We start from the raw sequence: 17,459 nt of genomic DNA on the forward strand, positions 1-17,459 counted from the left end.
GGTGGAGGTGACGTAGTCAAGATTGTGCCTTTTGTATGGGTTCAAAAAGGAATAGTATATTTCAATATTCTATATTTCATTATGTCCCTTCATTTGCATTTGGTATTTGCTCATTCCACTTGTCAAATAATATATATACAGGAATATAATTACTAAGAACGATAAAAAAAATGACAACAGGAGACCACCACCAATGTACGCTTTCACCTTCTGTGCCTCTTTTATTCATTATAAATAAAAAAAACAATAGAAGCTATTAGATTTGTAAAAATCCTATTGATGCTTCACAGTGTTGATAACAGCCACTTTGAGGGAGTAAATACAAATAAGCGCTCACATTCAGAACAGCAACACGACGACAGAATCCCACTGTTAAAGGTTTCTGTGGCACTTTTCTACTTGGCTTTTTGAGAGAGAGAGACGTGGTAACACCTCACACGATACTGTACTTTATATTACACATGTACACAGCACAGTCGACGTGGCAAACTGACCTAATGAATCCGGTACATTCAAAACGTAGAAAACGGTGTCATGAAGTGAAGTGATCGAGTACCAAATATAATAAATACAAAGTCAAAGAATACAAGCGGCTCAATTCTAAAGACGTCTCAGTGTCGGGCAGCTTGAGCCGCGACGAGATGCGTAAAAGTGCAAATTAGAAAGAAGTGCTCGATTTTTCTTGGGTCAACAGATGATTATTTAGAAAGGATCGTTCTCTGTCATTGTAAAGAAGACAGAGACAACTGATAACACAAAGCACCAGCACTTTATAGCGTTGTGGTCTTGAATCAAGTTTAAGGCAATATTATACGGCAACATCTATTCATCCTGAGACAAAAAGTCTTCCCACTGATAGGATAAATAAATGTAGGTAGAATGCGATGCATTTACCTTTCAGCCGAAGAACCTTTTCGTCAAGATGAATAATCTGACAGAGCCAAGAAAGTGCATAAATTAGCATTAAACAGAAACCGTCTTGTTGTTTCCCATTATTTTCTGATTCTGCATTTCAAACATGAGCTTTGCTGACATATGCAGCATTTCACAATGCCTCTTAGAATTCTATTGAACTGTACACACTGTTCTGTAATACTAACTACGTCTTCTTTTTTCCTCAAATCAGACTCGACCAAGACTTTTCTCACCCATCGGAATCATTGGAGATACTCTTAATGTTCTTCTCTTTTTAAAACGAGCCATCTGAATATACATTTATAAAAAAAAAAATTGAGGGAATGAAATGAAAAGTGCAAGACTACAGGTAACAGCACACAACTTTCTCGGAGGCACTCCTGTTGAAGATTTGCAAGTAAAGGTGCTTCGCCGATGACGCACAATTTGGTGGGAAAGTATGAAATGCTACTTTCTGTGACGTGATGGTTACAAGTCTCCAGCTTGGGCAACATTAGCACAAATAGATTCCTGATTACCTTCACGAGGAAGAAATAAATCACTGGGACTCTCAAAGGCTCAAAACATAAGAATCCGTAGTGACAAAACTGTTCAAACCATCAAACCATAGAAAAAAAAGGAGCAAATGGAAGACTCAAATAAAAAATAAAACCACCTTAAGGTATTGAAACTATTCAAAGGGAGTGAAAGCTAAACATTATCTGGAATGTTTCCTTCACTCTGTGAAGTGCTCAGCGTTTCGGGGGTGTTTTGCTGTGCAGCTACATCGGGTCTCTAATTTCTGCCGTTCCTTCAGTCCGACTGGCCGCTGTGGCCCCCCTTCGGGTACGGCTCGTCCTGCGACAGGTGCCCGTCGAAGCCGTCCATGTACAGGCTGCTGGTGCTGCTGCCGCTGCTGCCCAGGAAGGTGCCCACGGCGCGGCCCTGACGGGCGTGACCGACGGCGTCGCTGAACACCTTGTTGATCTGCTCCTCCGAAGGCATCCACCAGTCCGGGTTTGAGGCACAGTGCATGCGGATGAACTCTGGGGGGAAATGAAGCATTTTCAATCAATCAAAACCCGAGATCAAACATGCCAAAGCAAAACTTTAACTTGGACCAGTGTTCGACGGGATGGAGGTTTGCAGGGTGCGTTTGTTTTTTTATTGGTGATGGAAAACATCCCTGTCTGAATACTGTCAACTTAACTGTACACACATGAAAAGCCTTAAATCATAAGTAGGTTCAATATATGACCTGAGCTGACATTTGTAATAAGGTAATAATGCTGACTCATATTTCTCACCGATTTCCTTCAAACTACTGTTCTGCCCTTCAAAGTGTTATAATATATACATTTGTAACATATGAAATGACAGTGTGACATTGTGTAACCGATAAAGGCCTCTTATTGAATTAGCTTTATAGTGAGTTTCAGCTTATTATTTAGCTGTCTGGCCCTCAACGTTACCGTATTTTTTGTTCAATCCCTCTGCTCTCACACTGTTGTTTTAGGCCACGGCAAGCAGCAATTTTCAGAGAAACTGACAAGCACCAAGCAGCAGACGGACACAGTTAGCTGGGGAACAGAGACGAGCATTTAGAAATGAAAAAGAGCCAGACGTTTCCCTCAGGATGTAGTGCAGCCAAAAACGGAGTAAAAAGAAGAGTGAATGTTAGAGTTACCTTCATCAGGTGCACACACACACACACACACACACACACACCTCTGAATGAATAATAATGTGTTTCTGTAACCGCTGGATGCTTACGTAACCCCAGTGTTTGCCGACACATTTAATATATACATTTAAAAGTTAAAAGATGGTATCCAAGTGTTCACAACTGGTTTCTGCTGCCTCCAGGTGGTTGGAGGGTTAAAATAATCAATTATGAGGCGGTTTGTAGTGGCGATCAGCTGAATCTGATTGCTAATATGTTGAAAAATGGTCTCATGACCTATACAGGCATATAGTAGCTACGGCTGCTTCTCAAGTGTGAAACATGAGCTGTAAAAAGATTCAGCACTCCAAGAAGCCCGGCACGAGATGAATTAACCAACACTAACATTTTTACAAGCAGACATTTGCCAGACCTCCTGGTTTCAGCTCCCAGCGTTTCAACAACAACGCATCACTTTAAATCGCCCGAAGCGTAATGCAAGCGCCGCTGACTCGGCAGGCGTCTTCTTCTCCCTTGTACCTCGGAGGCAGCTGACTTTGACGGGGTTCAGCGGTCGCCTCTCCAGGCCGGGATCTCCCGAGTGGACCGAGCGCTTCCTTTTGCCCAAACCGCAGGAGAACTTCAGCTCGTCCGTGGTGAAGACAAAGCGGATCAGGTAGCGCAGCAGCCGCCGGCCGTCTTTCTTGGAGGAGTTGACGGCCTCGTCCCACTGCTTGTTAGAGATGAAGAGGGGATAGTTCTCCAGCAGCTGTTTGCTGCCCTGCAGGGAGGAAGAGGAGGATCAAGGAGTTCAGGTTGTGCAGCACTCACCAGGTGGGTTATCGTTTTATTTTAGGGTGCCAGCACGTCCTGTTTTCAGACAAACAAACGCACAAATATCTTTGCATTCTTTGTCATCTTAAAAACACACATATGATTCACTAAAAGCACAGACCTCAAAGACGGTTTGCCGTTCTTCTTCCTGCGTGGACAGAGGTTTTTTTTTAACAAAGCGTTCACACAACTGAAAAAGGCACAATTAACACAAGGAGGTTAGAGTTAGTTGTTTGGGACGAATGAGATGTGATGCTTTCACACATCCTTTGCCAAGCTGGAGATAACGTAGAGCGGCGTGAATCCTCACCTCGGTGAGCTGCTCCTCCGGCAGCGGCTGGACCAGCTGGTTGTGGAACTCCAGAACAGTCCTGAAGTAGTCGAGGACATTTTGACAGGGAGCTGAGCAGGAATACAAACACACGACCCATCTGGTGGTCAATTTAACGACAATGATCCAGCAAAGGGAAGATATAATTAGATCTTTTAGTGAAAAGTAGGTCAACGGGACACGAGGGTGATGCTTTTGGGAGAGCAGGAAAATGAATAAAAATAGATGCTATTAAAACTCTGTGATGTATTTAGAGAGGTGGAACATGTGGCTTTCTAAAAGTGGGGGGGACACACAAACACTTATTTGATTGTCATCAAAGTCTAATGTTGATGGGAACACATCAACGACGTATAGATTCCGTAGTGATTGATGCATTAGTGTGAATAAAAGGTTAAAAAAATGAACATTTCATGAGAATATTTCCAAATAAAACTATTTTTACTGATTTATAAAACAGGGACCAATGAAAAGAGCTTAAGAAAGAATTAAATAATTAGTTGAATAATCAACAGTCACAAAATCAGCAATTTCCTAAAGACTCTTGCCTTGCAAGTCGTGTGGCTGTGTTTGAATGTTGATCCACAATCTAGAAAAATAAACTATGATGCATTTTTATTTATTTATTATACAAAAAACAGTATTTTAGAGTAAGATGACAAATACTTGCAACATGCATCCTTGTTTTCTCATTAATCATTCATGAGGTTTGCTCTATGAATGTTCCAAAATAGAAACTAATGCTGCTTTTTTCAATATTCATAGGTTTACTCAGTCAAGTCTCAAGTGTCCAGCCCTGAATTAAACCCTCCAGGTCTGCGGTATATTACTTAATAAAAGTTCTGAGTGCTTCCTCTACCACTGCCAATAACAAACATCCGGTACAATGGAGAAGCCATTACCTCGAGGCTCCCGTATCACACTCTGCCCCGACAGTAATACATTTCATACAAGAACACAGTTTGACTTTCCTTAAACTTGCCACCATTGTGTCTCACTCCTTGGACCCATCGCAAAGAGTGGACTCAACTCGTGTGGCGCCCTATGTCTCTCACGCGCACCTGGGACATTCTCCAGCTTGTTGCGCAGCTCCTCGTTCTCCTGCTGCAGAGACAGCACCTCCTGCTCCAACTCCAGGCAGCGTGGACAGCAGCTCTCCTCTTCTTCTTCCTCCTCTTCCTCCTCTTCCCCCTCCTCCTCCTCCTCCTCCTCGGGCAGCGTGGACGACGGGTGGCCGTAGGACTCTGACGGCGCCGGCGAGCCCAAGCCGGCCAGGCCGTGTCTCGGAGGAGACATGGCGCCCGAGCCGGGCTCTGCGGATGGAGGCTGCTCATCGTCCGGCCCGGCGGCCGGATGATGATGATGATGATGATGCTGCTGCTGCTGCCGCCGAGGCCCCGAGAGCAGGTAGCTCTGTAGGGAGTCCGTGAAGATGCGGAGGACGGCGGAGGTCTGCTGTTGGTTGAGATGGCTTCGTGTGGCCCCCTCTTCTGGGTGCGTGGTGGAGGAACTCTCTTCAGGTTTGGACTTTGACAGCGAGGAGCAGCGAGGCCCTTGCGCCTCCGCCGGCCCGCCTTCCAGCTTGATGGTGGACGTGAGGGAAGAGGAGGAAGAGGAGGAGGAGGAGCAGGAGGAGGAGGGCTCCAGGAGGCGGCCGTTGTTGAGGAGGCTGAGGACTCGGCTGCACTGATGAGCGAAGGCATCCAGGATGAGACGATTCTCTGCGGCGTGGGAGGGAAAATCAAGAGGTCAATTGAGACCGTTCTCATAATTCTGAGAGTCGTGGTTCATTTTTTATCTTAAATAATCCCACCACTGTCCAAAACTTTTGACTGCATAAAATATTCTTAACCAGCAGACCAAGTTTGAGTCATCATTGCCATAAACATTTAAAAAAAAAAACTTTCTAAACTTCCATTATGTTGAACAAACTGGTTCTGTTGATGAAGACCATGTGATCAAGGCAAAACGCTCCAGAACAGCTACTAGCTGGACCTCTTGGTTGCTCTGGGACTACAGTGTTATACACGAGCAGCATGTTACTGTTGTACTGCGATGTAGATGACGATAGTTTGTACTTCACAAATCAGTGGTCACATTTTCGCTTTTGCTTTTAAAGTCTTGATCATTTGACCTCTCGCCATTGAAGACTTCTCAACAACTATGTCCGAGGTTTGGAGGCTAAATGGGTCTTTTGTGGATCTATTGACAAGACATCTGAAATGTGACAAGGGGCCTTAACCACATATGTCTGGATATTAAGGGGCCGAGAGCCGAATAAATCTAAATGTGGAAGTAAATTCAGCTGTGAAATAACATGTGGTGGTTTAACGGAAGGGAGAAGTCAAATAGCAAAAGACTGATGAAACACAATGAAGTTTTCCACTGGAAGCCTCTGGAAACAAAGCGAGGGATTCTGTGTTTTGTGTCTCTCTGCTTGTGGCTCTTTTTATGCCTCCCTTTTCTCTCGTTTGAGGCTAATCTTTCCACATACAGTAGGCCCCTCTGCTCATAGAAATGTCAGCTTGATTATGCTAAATTATTCAGATGTCAATAAACTCTGAAGACACAGTATCGGCTGTGACCGAAGCCAGCCGAGCAAAGGAAATCGGCACGCAGCTATTGTCCAGGAACCAGCCGTCAGCGTACAGTTTCCCTGAGTAGTCTGAGCACGTCTGAGTGAGACGATCTCACACATACCTCCATGTAATGATTATGAGTCCAGTGTCCTCACACACACACACACACACACACACACACACACATAATATACAGGCAGACAAAATGAGTTCTAGGCTGCCACTGCTGCGTTGCAACTCGCTCAGACGTATCTATCAGCCTGGCGCAGATGTGTCGCATTTATTAATATGCGTGCTGTCTCTGTTTACCCGTCGAGATGTATCTGATATCATTCGCCTTCATCCTGCAAACCCCCCCCCCCCCACACACACACACACACACACACTCGCCACACTACTCTCCTCCCTCACCAGAGCTGGGGATGTGCGAGCTGAAAGCCTCATCAAATTTCATTAAAACAACACGCTCGGCAGAGGCAAATTTATGAGCCCCATTTGTTTTAATCACAAGTCTTTGGGAAAGGATTTTCAATGGGATTTGTGTCATTGTTTGCCAAAGCGATGGTTGAGTCCAGAGGTCTGTCTCCCTTCTTGATGAGGGTATCAAGTTTTGGTTATTTTCTTTTCAGCCATGAGAGGGGCGTTAAGTTCCTGCCGTGGTGCATATTGAGAGCACTTTGATGTGCTATTATCAGTGAGGATGCACGACTGGTTTAGCTGGGATTAGATTGAGCGTGTGTGTAAAAAGGAGCTGGGAAATGATGGTTTTGTTATTTAGAAACCGTGTGAATGCTGGAAGGGATGCTACAATGGGTGAGAATGACTGAACTCTGGGCTTTAAACTAAGAGAGAATCCGTAAATCTACTCACTCACATATTGAAGTGGGTTAAAGATGCCTCATTTTAGATAAAACAATGGATGCTTCATGCACACATTTGCCACAGTGCAACCTGAGCTCGGGATGAATACTGGATTTTAAACGAGATTAATCTGATTGGGAGGAGGAGACAGCAATGTTTAATTTCAGAACCAGCAGGATTAGGTTCATTGCTTTCATCTTGGTTCCCGTGGACGCGCCCTCCACACAGGGAACACATTTCTTACTGAGGCTGCACAGCCCACTAATGAACCGCAGCTGAGGAGAGAAATTAGCACAGAACAATGTGTTTCAACCAAAGGGCCCTTCTTGCACACTCACACACACACACACACAGACAATAATCCAATGTCATTTTTAGCACATGCACACAGGAGATTCAATCACGACTGCTCTCATTACAGCAGCGAATCAATCACCGCTGACAGGAAGAAGAAGAAGAAAAGAACAATTGGGAACAAAAACATCACGCTCAGTTGAACAAAGGCGATGCTGGCTTTTAATGTTTTGTGTTACATTCAAGTTGTTTGACTCCGCGTGGAGGAGTCATGTGAGGAGATATCTGGGCATCAAAAACTCAAAATATACACCACCGTCATCAGGAAATCTGAGGACGTGTAGCTCAGAAAAGTCTCGTCACCCCAAAACCAAATGAATAAGAGTCGCTGTAGAGATGGAGCGGACCCGCACGCATGGACCAGGAGTCACCCCCATCACTCTGAACAAGTTGGAAAAACCCACCTGCGCTGATGCCGTAGGTGCAGTCCGGGGAGAGCCGCTGCGGGGCACCGGGAGACGCTGCCGCCGCCGAGGTGGATGTCGGGACCCCGCTGCCGGGCCCGTTCTCACCGGGGAAACGATGCTGCTGACTGCTGCTGATGGCGAAGCTGCTTTGGTGGAGCTGCTGCAGACGCTGCTGGTGCTGCTGGTGGTTCTGGTGGTGCTGGGGAGGCTGGAAACGATGATGCTGCTCGGGCTGGAAAGTGAAGTGATTTCCGTCGCCAAACAGCGGCACCCCGACCACGGCGGACCTGTCAAAGCGCGACTTGCCCGCCGAGCGCCTGCTCTGGAAGGGTTTCAGGGTGCTGTACGGACCCCGAGGCGGTCGGCACATCTTCGGGGCGCACGGCCCTTCATCGGCGGGCTGCATCTCTCCCTCCATCCCGGGCCAGATGTCACAGCGCGGCGGACGGGCTCCGGGGTCGGTATCGCGGCGTGTTGGTTTTGACAGGCCAGGGGGGGGGGGGATCAGTTCCGTCACTGTGTCTGGCTCGGTCGCCCCCCCCCCGACCCTCGTATACAGCAAGTGGAGGGTGGGCTCACTTACTGACAAGCCGCCGCTCCAATCCCCAGTCGGGAGCGCCGACACGGAGACTCCCCCCGGAGACAAATGCAGGCGGGACTTGCAGCCTGCCTCCTTTGTAGCCGCCATCCAAGCAGAGAACAACGGGGCGCAATGGCATTAATAATTGGAAATGAAAAAAAAAAAAAAAAATCAGAGATCCTGCAAATAAAACGGCAGAGGCCATTTTGCTCCAGAGCTGCGAGCATGAACGGAATGAATCAAATCAAAGAAAACACCCCAAAATAATAAAATGAGCAGATCATCACAATTATTATTTTCGTTTGCTTTTTCTAAATATTTGAGATTGAAGCTACATTTATAACATTTCATCCAAATTGCTAAAAAAAAAATGGGAGGGGCGGATGATTTTTACAGCTTTTGTACTGGAATTCCTCAGAATATTTTTTTTCTTTAGATCATTAATGAAGTTTTTTTTGAAGTAGCGAAAAGGCCAACCTTCTGCCGTTTAAATGTGTTTGAAAGGCTTTTAGCTCAGCAGCTGTCCGGCAGCCTGCAGGCCGAAAAGTTTGCAGCAACACGGGGGGGCGCCACATCAAAAGATTACAAATATGGCTATAGGTTTAAGCAATGATGGGAATAAAGTATAAAATCATATTTACGTAAAATATTACGTCAGATTTGAATTATTTTGCAGAGGTCCTTCCGCTCCGAGAAATAACCATCTATTAATACACATGAACGTGAGCCTCTGCGTTGCTCAACAGGCTTGAATAGCTACATCTTTTGTAAATAAATGGTTAAATTAGATTAAACATTGAGTGAAACAGTGCAGTTGGAGCAGAGCAACGACGTCCACAAACTGACCCAAAGTTAGATTCAGAACCAGAGATCTGATGTTTAAACTTTAAGTTACGTCAGGGCCAGCGTATTGTCTCACTTTAATAGTGTTTCTTACAGCAAATACATTTACTTTATTCAGTCTTAAATGTCAAAACGATAATGATCACATCAAGAAAGGGAGATCCTAATTCAAAACGTGGGTCTCCACTCATGCAACAAGCTCTCAAAGATCATTTATACATTTTTATTTGAGGCACCTTCGTGGTAATCGACCCCACTGCGACCACTACAGTCACGCGGACGCGCACGTCCGGTTAATGGGAGCTACGTGCGCTCGTGCACAGCTAGAGCCACAAAAGCAGCGGGTCCCCGGGTGAGGTGGGCGCACAACTTCTGCACCCACAGCACGAGACGTCCTCGGCAGCCCGCAGCAGTTGGTCTGGATGAGGGCAGAGTTCCCCCGGTGATACTTCAACACGCTCCGTGCAGAGCGGCTTTCCACCAAAGGATTTCGCGCGCATTGCAACTTGGGAACTTCCATCTCAGGAGGGTTCGGGTGGTGCAGAGATGACCGTGACATAAGTTTGCATCTCCGGACCGCCGCGTTTTCTCTCGCAAGGTGAATTCGTCCCGATGAAGAGCAACTAGTCCAGGAAAACCGACTCACTCGGTGGACGGGGAGCCCGGACGTGGCCCCTCACCCGGACGCAGGGCACCGTGACCCGAAGGGCGGCTCGCCGGGATGGTGCGCCTGCTGCACTGCCTGCTGCTGGGATATCTGACCTGGAATCTGCGGATCTCGGACGCGCAGGGGGAGTACTGCCACGGCTGGCTGGACGTTAACGGGAATTATCACGATGGCTTCCAGTGCCCGGAGGACTTTGACACCGCGGACGCCACCGTGTGCTGCGGAACCTGCTCGCTGCGCTACTGCTGCGCGGCCGCGGACGCGCGCCTGGACCAGGGCGGCTGCACCAACGACAGGGAGGTGGACGACACGGAGTTCGCTGCGCGTAAGTTCGCCTTCTGACGTTGGATTCGCTTCCCTCGGGCACCTCGAGCACGTTTAGCATGGGAGAAAAGTTGGTCGGGTACAAACCGAAAAAGCAACACAATTCCACGAGAATAAAGTAAACTAATGAAACAATAATATTGGGTACGTGGGGAGTTGTTTTTGGAGTTTTCACAGAGGTCAGCTGAAGCACCCCGAGGAGGACCAAATACTGCATGTTTCATGTCTCATGAAAGCGCAATGCGATACTAAATGGTTGGTTCATTCACTCAAGACACTAAAAATATGTTTATTTATTTAACACAACGCGGTGAGATAAACATGTTAAAGTGTGCTGCTGAATTGTAACATTTACCTATTCAACCTTATACATTTCCAGTCACTGTGTTTGAAGGTTTTCATAGAATTCTGGATTACATCAGTGCAAAAAAAAAGAAACTGGGGGACTCACTCAGTCACTCAACAAATGCTCTTCAGACTAACTCCTTACAAACGGGATCAGAATGCAGGAATGTGTTCAAAACTTAACTCGCACAAGCCGGCTTTTTGTGCTGCCAAACAAAAAATTTAATCGGACTTTGCCAACCAATCACAACCTAGACAGCAATAAATTATCTAGAACTTTTTTTGAGCCTTCAAGGGGCCCAAAGTGTTACATTAACCCTCTGTGTTGCAAACCCTTCAATAAAAGGTCACTTTAACCTTTTAAGGTTCTTTAAAGTTTTCTTTAAATTTCCCATAGCGATAAGCAATTTAACTGAATGGACTGTGTGCTCACAATTTTCTAATTTGTTCCTGTCAAAATAAATAAACATTATCTGATTTCCTCTCAAAGTGCAGAGGGCTTCACAGAGCGTAACCCGAGCGGTTTGTTTTCCAACAGCAACGTGACCGTTTTGTTAATAAAGAGACGTCAAGTCATAACTTTATTAAATTATTTGAAGTTGCCACAGTGTAGGGTATAGGTTTAAGTTCAGCAACAAGGTGAAACTAACCTCTATTTAAAAAACACACTAATGTAGTGGCACGCATACAAGTGTTTTTAATGCATTTGTGAACAACTGGAACTCCTCCTGTGAGCATAAGTGGTGACCGCTGTTTGGAGGAAAATGTAGTAAAACCGATGTAATCATAGTAAATGTTTTATGACCTGTTTTATGAGTGTTTATGTTGCACTTGTGAATGTTACATAGCAGAGTTAAATTAAAAATCATGTGTAATATCTTTTGAGTTCTTTGGTTTCCAGGGAAGGGAAAATAATAAAAAAATCACCAACCATGGTAAATGTTTGCCCTAAATGTAGATGTGTATTAACAACCTGCGTCTTACGTCACATGAAGGCGATCCCTCACCACTGGTCTACTCTTCCCCTCCCCCCTCAGAGCCCATCTACGTGCCCTTCCTGATGGTGGGGAGCATCTTCGTCGCCTTCGTGGTGGTCGGCTCCCTGGTGGCCGTGTACTGCTGCACCTGCCTGCGGCCCAAGCAGCCGACGCAGCAGCCCATCCGCTTCTCCCTGCGCAGCTGCCAGGGCGAGACCATCCCCATGTTCCTCACCTCCGCCCCCCCGAGCCTGCGCGCCCCGTCGCGTCAGTCCAGCACGGCCACCACCAGCTCCAGCTCGGCCGGAGGCGGCAGCTCCATCCGGAGGTTCTCTCTCGGAGGTCAGGGGGGTCAGCAGCAGCAGCAGCAGCAGCACGGCTGCCTGGTGTCCGCCGCCGTGTCCTCGTCGGCCTCCAGCCCGTCGCAAACCCCTCAGACTCTGCCCCCGCCGCCGCCCCCACCCTACACATCCCCCCCGGGGGCCGTGTCGGCAGGCGTGCAGCACCAGCACCACCACCACCAGCTGCCTTCCACCCACACCCAGCTGCAGCTCCACCAGCCCTCCCAGAGCTTCCTGCTGCCCCAGCAGTACTTCTTCCCCCTGCAGCCGGACACCTTCTCGGCGACCAAGGGCTTCGCCGACTTCGGACAGAGCTGACATGCCCACGCCCCCCCCCCCCCCCCCAGGCAGGGGAAACGTGGAGGGATTAGAGGGTCTTTGGTTTTAGCTGGTTGGATGTGAGCCTTTTGCGAAAGATGCCGAAGGACACTGAGAGCGCGGCGGGAGGACGAGGGACAAAATACGACAAAGCTCGGCCTCACAGGACACATCAGAGTTCAACAGAGGCAGCAACAGTGTTTTATCTTTTGCACTCTTGTCTTAAATTGTAAATAGTCCTCACTGGCCTCGCATTGTATTTTTATTTCTTACATTATTAGAAATGGACGTTTGAAACCAGGGAAAAACTGTTTTTTGACAATCGCAAGTACCTCTGAAAGAGGGGTGGATCTGATATACAAAGGGCTGTAGAATGGAGGAAATGTGGACTTTTCTATAATGTTGTACATGCATTGGACCTGGAGCAGGGTTGTCATATTCTCGCAGCGAATAAAACGTCGTCTCCCTGTACCTTCCGTGCGCTGAGGTCTGTCGAACTCGATTCCCGTGCTCCGAAAGACGCCTCATCATCATCATCGTCATCACTCAGACGAAACCGGAGCGGTCGTGGCCTCCGCAGCCGTTCACTACCTGTCGCTCATTCTCGCGCCAGACTTCACAGCAGGAATGCAGCGATGAGATCCGTCATTGTTAGTGTTCAACGAGCATGACACGGTCACAGTGTTAAAAACAACTCGCCCCAGATACAGAGGTTTAGGTTGCACCAACAGGTATAGCAAAAACTTTGGACAAAAGGCCTTTCTGTGCTCCGGTTATCGGAGTGTGAAATAGATTTGGCAATCGGCGCCGGGTGAAAGCTGGAAGCGGTTCACTACCGCGTTAAAAGTCTTACAGATTCCACTATCGACTTCTCCTGGGCTCCTTTTAGTCCCGGTTAGAGTCCTGATTGTTGCTGCTCACACTGAAGACTCACAGCTTTTATCAAAATAAAACCCTTTAATTTGTGCAAAACCTCATTTGAGTCACTGTGAGCAATAAAACTCTTTAGGGTTTTTTGTTTTGTTTTATTAGTGACATATCTTTAAGAAAATCCAACTCTCTTGTTTCTTGTTACACATAGGAGAATAAGCAGCAGGGATCACGTTGTTCCTCCATGAGTGTAAAGTTTATTTCAGTAGTCCTTCATGGCAGGAAAAGACAACACTTATAAGTTTGCAGTCCCAACATGCAGAACATTCATCGAACAAAATGACGGATGATAAACAGATTAAAAAGTAGAGTTAAAAGGTGCAGTTTGTTTCTCTTTCGTAAAGTGACTGACACTTGCGGGAGAATCAAAGTAGTACAGTTAAACATTTCAGAGAACAGTTTGTTATCCATCCATGCAGCCCACAACTTTCACAGACAACGTGTGTTTTATGTTTTCTGGAAAAAGAAAGCTACAGTCTACATCCACATTCAGCGGCGTGGAAACTTCAGACAAGATGACGTCAGAGTTTTTACACTAAAAGAAAAAAAATAAATCGTGAACCCTCAGTGAAGAGCTTTTCCTGTAAAGCAGAGGAACACTGCATGAGGAAAACATGTTACAAACATTTACACTCAAATCATACACTGAAACCAGATATCCACTACTGGAAAAGGTACATCGAGTGCATTGTGCAACATCTCCTGTCGAAGCGGGCTGAGCATCAGAAACTCTCACAGTCGAGGTCGAGAGTTTGATCACACACACACACTGACACACACACTGACACACACACACACACACACACACACACACACACACACACACACATACGGGCCATGCATCAGCACACAGCAGTACAACATAGCTATACCTGGAGTCGTGCAGATGGACAACTGGAGCAAGCCACACACATACACACTCACTCTTAAACACGAGATACGAGACAAACTCCCACACGGAGGACACAGCCATGCAATGCTTACATAGAAGTTATCCACAGTTGAGGTGATGCGCGCACGCACAGGCAAGAAACTGACCGATTCACACACACCGATCTGATCTCCCATAGGGAGAAGAAAGCAATCACACAGACATTAATAGTCAATTATAAATAAATCAAGCTGTAACAATATTAATACTAACGAGACATTTAAGAGAGCTTAGTTTCCCCCCTTCCATCTATTCTATCCTGCCAGTTTAAAGAAAAGGAAGAAAAAAAACTCAGTTACAGACAGTTACAGTTCATTACAAAGCCAGTTAATGCAAAATTCATACATCTCCAATATAAAAATACAAATTCACAAAATAACTATAGAGACAAAGTAGTTTTGATATTGTCGTGGAGTTTCCCTGGCTAAATACTTCTCTCCCCCTTAAGCTAATGGCACTTATGTTAGAAGGATAAAATCTCCATTTTAAGGGAAACACTGTCACCACTGTGAGCTCAAACAAGACCATCGAAGAACCTCCCGTTCACCTCTGCAGGAACAAATCTTGGTTTATACTTGTGCCACAAGGCACTCTGTAGTTTTCACATTGTACGAGTGCAAGACTGTGGTGGGGAGACAGTGACTTTGTATTCAGTTAGAGAGAGTGTGTGTGTGTGTATGTGGAGCACTGGTCTAAGCAAGCTGGCTAAACTATTCTTGGCTATCTTCTTCATCTTCTTCTTCTTCTATGAGGGAAAGGTTCTACGTAGGCACCGTTGTGATTGTTGAGACAGGAGTGATGTGTGGAATGCAATTATTTGTCGCAAGCAATGCTTCTGCTGTAAAAAACGGTGGAAACAGGACTACGGTGTGTTGCGGGAGGCAACGTCTCAAAGAATCAAAAAGGAAAAACAAACAAAGAAAACCAGGCACGATATTAACATACTTTTCAAAACATAAAAATAGAAAAGGAAAGAAACATTTTTGAAGAGAAACAAGGATGAAGGCATGAGCAAATGTAAGGCCTTACACAATAGATGCTTCCTTAAGTGCAAAAAGAAAATGTTACAATGTCTGCTCTGAAGTGGTCCGTTTAGTGTTGGAATACACTCAGGAGTGTGATTACATTTGGTTTACAGTTTATCAGAATTCACTAGTACTTGGAAGATTGTACATGCGACTGCTCTTTGGCAATCTTTCACAAGTTCAAATCCTCTGAAAACAAATCGGCGTCCAGTATTTGCAATTCTATGACAACAGCGTTTGGGAGCATGATTTTTGTATAACTGAATGATTTTCAATACACTCCAACAAACAGAACAGAACAGTGAAGAGCTTCAGACCACAGACTGCTAAGAAAGCACAGTGCTCGTCATGTCTGCTGGACACACAACTGCAGCTAATAGTGAACACAATGTGTACCGTTCCTTGTTCTCTTTTTTTCTCCCTTCTCCCTTTTTCAAAGACACTCTTCTGTCCATTTCTTATTAACGTCAAAACTAATCCCCTCAGTGCTAGAGGCACGCGCTCGCACCTCCCCCCCCCCCACCACCACCTCCACCGCTGAGCTTCAAATATCGCCAGTAAAAAGGGCTGTTTGAGGCTCCTGATTGGCCGACCAGAGGGCCGGCGGCTCACCACTCGTTGGTCCTCTGCTTGGTGGTGTCGTACGCTCGGATGACATCCGACTGAGACACCACTCCGTTCTCGTCTTGGGAGAAGGCGTAGCCGTCTGCAGGAAAAAGGTCGAAGCAGTTAAAAGTACGAACGTCGGTGGTTTGTGTAACAAAAGGTAATCATCAACAGAAAAAAACACAACTGAATTATATATATATATATATATATATATATATATATGAGACAAATTTGCTTGGAGCTAGAACAAGGCTAGCAGTTTTTACCCGTTTTTTAACCTACTTCCGAAGTTTCAAAAACCATTTGAAAAAATGCTCATGACAATTAGAAAAATAAATGATTTTCTTAGAAAAATGGGGACTAATGTAAAACAGGTGTAGTTTCACATGTAGCAGACAGGTGAAATGTATTGATCATCTTATCAGCAAGAAATCAAATAAGAAATTTCCCAAAATGTCCCTGTATTCTTTAAAATAAATCTGATGAAAATATTACCCCCACAGCAACCCTAAAATTGTTATACAGCAGCTCCGTGATCTACCACGTTAAAGTTTTTACACGGCTCCGCTATGACCTTCGACCCCTGACTCACCTTCAGGTGTCAAATGACTCGGTCACCACCTGGAGGCCAGCGGGGAAGTTCAAAGGACCCCGCTGAGATGAGTGCATTGTGGGGGAATAACAGCGCAACATTTCATCGTTATCTCGCTCTACTGATCTCAACTCAGGGCACACGAGAGGGAGGACAGGAAGTCAACAACCAGGACAAAGAGAGGGAGAGAGGCGACTATCGGGGAGCTAGTGGACGCAGGGCTTTTTAAAAACGGGCTGAGGTTTGAATGGGGAAATTTAAAAAAAGGTATCACACAACAACGGTCTCATCCCCACCTATGAGACAAACAAAAAAAACAAAACTGATCAGACAGGACAGAAACAAAAAAAGAGAAAAATGATGAACAGAAGAACAGAACACCAAACCCATGCGTTAAGTATCAGTGGAATTGAGTGTTGCTGCTGATACGAAAGCTATATTACTTTGATACACAAGTATACACTTGGTAATAAGTACCTAACATTTAGAAAAAGACATTGAAGTCGTTTTGCAGCTAATCAAACTTCGAGCTAAAAATGTACCTGGAAAAACTATGATTTAAATGAATAGGTTTTAGTTTAAGTTAAGTATGTAATTGATATATAATGGTAAACTCCAAGATACTTCAGTGTTCCACGTTATTGTCAAGAAAAAACAGATGTGTATGAGAAAACAAGAAATAAAAAAAGGGATTTAACATAATGAAAAAAAAAAAAACGCCTACTGTAAGCAGTCAGTTTTTAAAAAACTTTTCAGATAAAAAAAAAAAAGGGAGTGAAATATGATACAAAGTATTTTCAAACTGTATTCATGTCTGTCTCTGACAATACCTCATTTAAGAGTTCACATGAGCAGTTGTGGCGCTGCCTGCAGACACAGTGAGCGACCTGTGTTTCTGTGCAGAGTATTTATGAAGAGTGGTGGAAGTGCCTCCCGCAGACGAAGGTTTTAGAGCTACACTACGAGTCAGAAGAAGAGTAATGATGCTTGATCCGTTCCCCTGACGAGCGAACATATTTGGTAGCAGATAAATCTAATGTGGAATAAACGGAAG

General features: G+C 45.5%; 3 protein-coding genes across 5 annotated transcripts in view; 1 reads left to right on the forward strand and 2 right to left on the reverse strand.

Annotated features, from left to right (window-relative positions):
• Positions 1 to 191: 191 nt before the first annotated feature.
• On the reverse strand, positions 192 to 8,412 carry LOC119211552 (BEN domain-containing protein 4). Of its 2 annotated transcripts, none has more exons than XM_037462540.2 (6): positions 7,921 to 8,412; positions 4,784 to 5,443; positions 3,702 to 3,793; positions 3,513 to 3,539; positions 3,098 to 3,338; positions 192 to 1,940 (listed from the first exon to the last, which is right to left on the reverse strand). In XM_037462540.2, the coding sequence occupies exons 1-6, from the start codon at positions 8,339 to 8,341 to the stop codon at positions 1,708 to 1,710; spliced, it is 1,674 nt and encodes a 557-aa protein (XP_037318437.2). In that variant the 5' UTR covers positions 8,342 to 8,412; the 3' UTR covers positions 192 to 1,707. The 2 variants fall into 2 exon arrangements, with proteins under 2 accessions (XP_037318437.2, XP_037318436.2); XM_037462539.2 differs by having other exon boundaries at positions 3,513 to 3,581.
• Positions 8,413 to 9,719: 1,307 nt separating this feature from the next.
• Positions 9,720 to 12,329, forward strand: shisa3 (shisa family member 3). The gene is made up of 2 exons (XM_037459641.2): positions 9,720 to 10,338; positions 11,720 to 12,329. The coding sequence occupies exons 1-2, from the start codon at positions 10,068 to 10,070 to the stop codon at positions 12,316 to 12,318; spliced, it is 870 nt and encodes a 289-aa protein (XP_037315538.2). The 5' UTR covers positions 9,720 to 10,067; the 3' UTR covers positions 12,319 to 12,329.
• A 1,088-nt stretch (positions 12,330 to 13,417) lies between these two features.
• Positions 13,418 to 17,459, reverse strand: part of atp8a1 (ATPase phospholipid transporting 8A1) — an 82,026-nt gene continuing 77,984 nt past the window's right edge. For both annotated transcript variants that reach the window (XM_037459637.2, XM_037459639.2), the window contains one exon: positions 13,418 to 15,910. In XM_037459637.2, coding sequence (XP_037315534.1) covers positions 15,813 to 15,910 — 98 coding nt within the window. In that variant the 3' untranslated portion in view covers positions 13,418 to 15,812. The remainder of the gene's footprint in view (positions 15,911 to 17,459) is intronic.

This window comes from Pungitius pungitius, chromosome 2, assembly GCF_949316345.1.
Source record: "Pungitius pungitius chromosome 2, fPunPun2.1, whole genome shotgun sequence".
NCBI lineage: Eukaryota > Metazoa > Chordata > Actinopteri > Perciformes > Gasterosteidae > Pungitius > Pungitius pungitius.

Excerpts from the sequence above, each read along its gene's own strand:
- shisa3 (XM_037459641.2), top strand. The coding sequence starts at position 10,068 with ATGGTGCGCCTGCTGCACTGCCTGCTGCTGGGATATCTGACCTGGAAT. Across the intron at positions 10,339-11,719 it reads CGACACGGAGTTCGCTGCGC|AGCCCATCTACGTGCCCTTC; the intron begins GTAAGTTCGCCT and ends CTCCCCCCTCAG.
- LOC119211552 (XM_037462539.2), bottom strand. The coding sequence starts at position 8,341 with ATGGAGGGAGAGATGCAGCCCGCCGATGAAGGGCCGTGCGCCCCGAAG. Across the intron at positions 5,444-7,920 it reads CACCTACGGCATCAGCGCAG|AGAATCGTCTCATCCTGGAT; the intron begins GTGGGTTTTTCC and ends CCCACGCCGCAG. Across the intron at positions 3,794-4,783 it reads CAAGCTGGAGAATGTCCCAG|CTCCCTGTCAAAATGTCCTC; the intron begins GTGCGCGTGAGA and ends ATTCCTGCTCAG.